The sequence below is a fragment of the Solea solea genome, chromosome 19, assembly GCF_958295425.1.
Source record: "Solea solea chromosome 19, fSolSol10.1, whole genome shotgun sequence".
In the NCBI taxonomy this organism is placed as follows: domain Eukaryota; kingdom Metazoa; phylum Chordata; class Actinopteri; order Pleuronectiformes; family Soleidae; genus Solea; species Solea solea.
Genome location: NC_081152.1, coordinates 10,286,294 through 10,292,603, shown reverse-complemented (window position 1 = coordinate 10,292,603; position 6,310 = coordinate 10,286,294). Strand labels below are relative to the sequence as shown.

The following is a 6,310-nucleotide window of genomic DNA, read 5'->3' as shown; positions in this document are numbered from 1 at the left end:
CTCATGCAATGTTTTCAATTGGGATTGCAGTAACCATTTTAAATGTTAGAGGTCACTGTTGTACATATTTTACGTTATATCACAACTTTGAGACAGGAGCAAAAATGTGAGCCTTCAATAGCTATTATGTGGTCAAATACATGTATTTTTTGAAAAAGTCTACCCCTCACAAAGGTTTTAAATTTTCCTTACTTTAATCAAAGCTTCAGAATGGAGGTTCTGCCCCCTTTAGGACCAGGCTTTGGTTCCCATGAGGACTATTGGTCCTTAAAAAGCCACTGTTTCAACCAGTAAAGGTCCTAAAAGGTAACAAAACATGTCCATGCACACGTTTGCTTACTGTGTGCTTAATGAAGGAACTGTTTCTCGTTACTCCATAGACATTACGCACTTCACTTTTTTTTTTTTTACAGTCTGAAATGTAAAGCTAGCATCCTTCTCCTCAGTCGCACTTCCCCTTTAACTCGGCGCGTGACGTCACGGCAGCGTGACTCGTCGGGTCTTGCGACAGTACGTACAGGCACGCGGCCCGGACGTCGCTGCCTCATCTCCGCTGGCAAGAACAATCTTATCGTTGGGGAGGAGGGTGATAGCAAGAAAACAAAGCCACTGCGTTAATGTTTGTGTCACGGCTAAGTGTGAATAATGTGATACAATGCACCAGTTGTCCCGAGAACCAAACACCCGTCGTGTTTTCTTCCTGACGACGAGGAGGAGGTCGTCGTAGTTTTGCATGTGAGATTACCCATTGCTACTGCACGATGATTTCTGGACTTAAATGTGGATGAAATATGCTTTTTGTGGGTAGAAGCCTGTGATTTATTCACGACGAGAGCCATCAGACATCTTCATAATGTACCTTTACACCCACATATGGGCTTTAAATGTCAGTAAAAGTGTATTAAAGTGGAGTGAAGTAAGCACAGGCCTGCATCTCCTGTGTTAGATATGCAGCAGTGTGTGTCTGTGCATGTATATGTTATAAGGAATGTACAGTAACACTGCAGTGTCTTAACAGCACCCTGTTGCACTTCCAGGAGAAACCATTGCTCCATGGACAGCACTTTACCAGCAGCCACATCCTCCTTCTGGGCTCCTGAAAGAGCCACTCTCAGCTCTACCACCAAATGAAGCGACCTGCCTCCACAGAATCTGCTCTCCACCTGGAATCTGCCTGTAACTGGGACTCCTGTGCACCGTCCTGGGCTCCAGTAGCCCACCCATGCCTGTGATCCCCATCCCACGGCGGGTGCGCAGCTTCCATGGCCCCCACACTACCTGCATGCACTCGGCCTGCGGGTCGACACACACTTCCAAGCTAGTGCGCACCAAGTACAATAACTTTGACCTCTACTTGCGCTCCCGCTGCATGTACAGCTTCCTCCGTTTCCTCCTATACTTTGGCTGCAGTCTGCTGACCTCCTTGCTCTGGGTGGCGCTCTCTGCGCTCTTCTTCCTGCAGTACATCAGTGTCCGCGTGCTTCTGCGGCTGCAGTACAAGTTGTCCATCATCCTGCTCTTGTTGGGCCACCGGCGCCTGGACTTTGGGGTGGTTAATGATCTGATCATCTACAGCATGCAGATCACCATGTTTCTAGTGGGGGGGCTTGGCTGGTGCTTTATGGTGTTTGTGGACATGTAGCTGTGATGTATGGGATGCGTGATATGTAGCATGTGATGTGGGTGCTTCAGACTGTAACTTCAGCGTTGCGTGGCTTCATGGAAACACACACAGCTCTGGTATGTGCTATGGGACTGCTCTCTAAAGAAACCCTGTTGGTTCACAAAGGCTAGAGTTTGATGAGTACTGACATAATATCCAATGTAGTATCTTTAAGTCTGTGGCTTAAAGATTATTTATATTATATTTGTATTGTATTTTCATGCCATTTTTAACCTGTTTTCACTCATTTTGAAGTGTGTCTTGACCAGAAACTGTTTTGTTTACAGAAATGGAAAATGTGAATGTTGTCAAAGTCAATGTTGCAAGAGAAAGTGACCTAATATGACTGATGCATCATGACTGTGTGATGCAAGGCAGGCATGAGTGCCAGAATATCAACTCGGCCCCAAGAGTTAAAGCTTAACATGTTTGTTTTGGGTTGGGTTGATATTATGGGATATACTGTGTGTAAACACAAAATCATGACGATACACATGTAGCCTACAGGGATGAAGCTGAATTGTGTGTCTTTAAACAACATTATGTTTCTTTTGTGGAAAGAATGGAGAAATTATTCAAATATTGTTTGTTTTTTTATGTAAAGTCATAAAATAAATTTTCTGTTGATGAAGTCGTTCGGCTGGATGAAAATGACTGCTGTGCTGTCGTAAACACCCATGACGGCAAGCCCCGAGCTGTGTCATAAGAGTGTGTGACAGTTCAAATCGAAAAGGGCTTTGGGTCAAGTGTTCCATCAGTTGCTGTTCACATGGTTTTAAAGCTGATCTGACAGACTTCTCTGTTTAGCTTCCCCCAGCACACAGAAACCAACCACCACACTACCCTGCTGTCTCTGCCAAGTGCAGCTATGGAAATGGCTGTGACCCAGTCACCTTATTTGGCCTCATTGTCACATAGTGTGAAAATATGCTCAGGTCAGAAACTACCAGGAGGCAATCTTAAGTCACACAGTTTCGACATTGGCCGGTGGACTAACTGAGATGTGCTTCGAGAAGTGCTATGGCCTCGAGCTGTATAATGGATAATCAGGCGGTAACAATAAGCTTTTGCTCCGAGGATCAACACATCATATGCCCCGTACTGAGAGCTGGGCCAGTGTAACAGGCCCAGTTACAGAGGAGAACATGAGTTGTCTCGTGGTGTCTGCTCTGCGTAGTGCTGTAAGTGAGCTCGATGATTAAGTCTTTGCCCTCTCATTTTCATTTCTTCTATTTGTTGCTTTGTCTTCTCGATTACTTACAAGGTTTTTTTTTTTTACTATTATTATTCATCCCACGGTTACAGAACAATAAATGTGATTGCACTTTACTGAAGCTGACAAAAGAAGCTGTCATTTATTTAGGATCGTGTTACAGCTATTAGTGATTTAGAAGAATGATGAGCCATAAACCCGGTCCGAACGAAGGGCCTGTCTGCATGGAGTTTGCATGTTCTCCCCCCGGTGTGTGCGTGGGTTTCCTCTCACAGTCCAAAACGTGACAAAACAGTGTGAATGTGAGAGTGAATGGCTGTCTGTCTCAGTATGTTGGTCCTGCATTGGACTGGTGACGCCCTGTGTCAGCTGGGATTGGCTCCACCAACCTGCCATATTAATAATAATATTAATAAAAAAAAAGTAAATTCTCTTGCAAACATGACTAGTATTACTACTAAAACTATATGCCTACGTGCAATATCGTGATGTAAATTCCCTGTCTAATACAGACACATGATAGTCCCCATAGTGCAAGAGGTACAATAAACACTGCAAACACACAGTCAGCTCATATAGAACTATCACAATAGTGAACAGAGTCATGTGCCATCGTAGTATTGATCCTGGAGCGAAAGTGTACGCTCACACACTGAGAAGACAGAGGCAACATGAGAAGTCACAAATGAAAACTGTTTGTTGCAGGAGAGAAGAGATAAACCACAAGCGTAGGATGTGATAGTAATAAGGAGTGACGCAAACTGGGATGTGACTAACCTCAGTTTACGCAGGTGGTAAATCCCTAATTTGATGATTAAGTGCAGTAAAATTCTGGGTAATGGTCCTTTAATTCAACAAACACTCTTTCCATTCACAGTTGCTCCGGTTTATTCGATAGAGATGCACGTCATTGTTTAGAGAACACAGTTTAGGAGTTACAGATGTTTCAGGTTTTTTGGGGGTAAGAAAAAAGTGGGAAAACTGGTAAGCAATACAATTGTGTGCAGAAGTTTAAAGAAAAAAAATGACATGCAAAGATCAAAACCTACATCACGTCATATACTGTATATATACCCTAAATATGTGTTTTCCATAGTGGATACTGCATTCTGATAGTCATTTTTACTAGTGCTTGGTTTTTACTTAGTGCTTGGGGCCCTATTGTCAAGCTTTATAGAGTTTATCAGGGGGTCCCATTTCACTTGTGACTAGTAATATACATATGTCCATATACCATCTATCTAGGGCGGAAGGCAGAGCCACATAGAGATAAACCATTCACTCTCACACCTGCGGTCAATCAAAGAGTGTCCAATTTGCCTAATCCCCATATTTGCATGTTTTTGGACTGTGGGAGGAAAGCAGACAACCCAGAGAAAACCCACGCGCACATATGGGGAGAACATGCAAACTCCATGCAAGAAGGGTTGAGAACCAGGGTCTTCTTGCTGCAAAGGCACAGTACAGTACACCAACAGTGTGGTCCTAGGTTCAACATCTCATCTTCTAGAGCTTGATTCTCCACACAAGCTGGTGACAATCTCAGCTGACATTGGGGCAAAAGGTGTGGTACATCCTGGCCTGGACAGGTCGCCGGTCCATCACGGGGCCACATAGAGACAAACAACCATCCACTCTCACACTGCAACATGCAATCTCCAAGCAGAAAGGCTCTTCTTGCTACAATGGCACAGTTCAGGGTTAGGCCGGGTGGTTGATGCAAGATTTGACACTTGTTACAATGTAATTTATTAACAGTTAAAGTAGTTAAAACTGTTGGCCTTAAGCCTTTGATTAAATTAAATATTCTCGCAAGGAAAGGAACGTGGCTTTGTGGCCTTTCTGATGTTATTTTGGACACTGACATCTTTGATAGCTATGATAGATAAAAGGAATTGGAAGATATGTTCTGAAAAATATCTAACAGTTGGATTGACGTGTCCGTTTGAGAAGCTGTAGTTTATGTTTTGGTGTAACAAGGTTTTTCGACCGTCAGGTCACTACGTGACATTAGGTTGAGATGTCTTACTGATGGAATCTATAGATCATCATTCACAAACTGAACATCAAGGGAATATTTCTGTGTTGTTGATTCTTATGAAGCTCGGATACATGTGGATAGAAATGTAACTTGGATGTACGGCAAGTGGAAATAAATGTGTAAACCCTTCACACAACTCTCTCTCGCCTTCGTGATAGTTGAATTCAGAATCAGAATCACCTTTATTGTAATTTAATTACAACAGTATCTACGAGTACACGAAAGAAACTACATTTCGCCACTACAACAAGTCAAAAAACCTCACATCGTTTCGGATCTGGGAGCGGACACGATCCCCCAAAGGAGGACTATATTGCCACAGGGGACAACGACCCTGGGAGCAGAAAAGGCTTGAATGGGCCAGCTGCTTAAGTCTGCATAACTTGGAACCAACCCACCGAGTTTAACTCCTCGGTAAGCATTACCTTGCTGTTACCGAAACTTTGAAGCCAACAATGGCAGATTCGCGAAGCAGTGATGAGGGAGGCTCATCAGACCTGGGGGCACATGCACTCACAGGAAAGGGCCCCAAAGAACGCTTGAAGCAATATATCCCTGCAAGAAGATCAGAGCTAAGACAGCTAACAACAAAAAGGCGAACCAGATAGAACGTCCTTTGGGAGATGACAACAATGTCATTCGTGTTAAGCAAGATGAGATGAAGAGTTATAGAAAACTCCATGAAGAATTCATTGAGCTAAATCAGGCTGTAAACCACTTCATGGGCGCAGATGAGTTTGAGGTAGACCAGACATCCTGGTTCGAGCCTAAAGCATCCTGCTGCCGAGAATTCATGGCAAGTGTGGAGGCCTGGGCTGATGGAGTAGAACTCAAGTGAAGACTTGATAATGACAAGTGTAAAGGACGCAACTCCTATGGACAGTGTGTCAAATCCAACAGGGTTTTCCAGTCGCAGCAGCCGAGCGAGCTCTCACATATCCTCCGCTGCTTCAATACAGAGGAAAGAGGAGGCCGATAGAGCAGCTCTCATTGCAAAGGCAGCCACTACATGGGGGTCTTTAGTGTTAAGAGGCACAACAGTAAATATACTGTGCCTCTATGAGCTCAGCAAACTCCTGCCTTGATTTAATGCTGCTCCTTCTGCTGAGTAGTGATATTTCACGCCTGCAGCACAGAAAACTTGGGTAGGTCCCGCCACCACTGTTTTTTTTTGTTCATATGATTTAGCAAAGCCGTGCGCCTGCGCAGTTGCGCGCCATGTAGCCTGAGCTGTCATTGCATTGGGGACACGTGAGGTAACCACACATGTAGGTTGCGTCCGTGAACGCAACACTGTAACGGCGTATCCTCAAATACCCTCCAGCGTACACACACTAGTAACACACTGACTGCACACCGGGCTCTGCCGCAGGCTTCGACGGTGGCTGCTCCT

At 44.4% G+C, this 6,310-nt stretch overlaps 1 protein-coding gene across 2 annotated transcripts; it reads left to right on the top strand.

Annotated features, from left to right (window-relative positions):
* Positions 1-510: 510 nt before the first annotated feature.
* Positions 511-2,297, top strand: LOC131445823 (transmembrane protein 250). Of its 2 annotated transcripts, none has more exons than XM_058616511.1 (2): positions 511-735; positions 1,038-2,297. In XM_058616511.1, exon 2 carries the CDS (start codon positions 1,223-1,225, stop codon positions 1,640-1,642), a length of 420 nt encoding a protein of 139 aa, XP_058472494.1. In that variant the 5' UTR covers positions 511-735; positions 1,038-1,222; the 3' UTR covers positions 1,643-2,297. The 2 variants fall into 2 exon arrangements, with proteins under 2 accessions (XP_058472494.1, XP_058472495.1); XM_058616512.1 differs by having other exon boundaries at positions 1,019-2,297.
* The last annotated feature ends 4,013 nt before the right edge of the window (positions 2,298-6,310 follow it).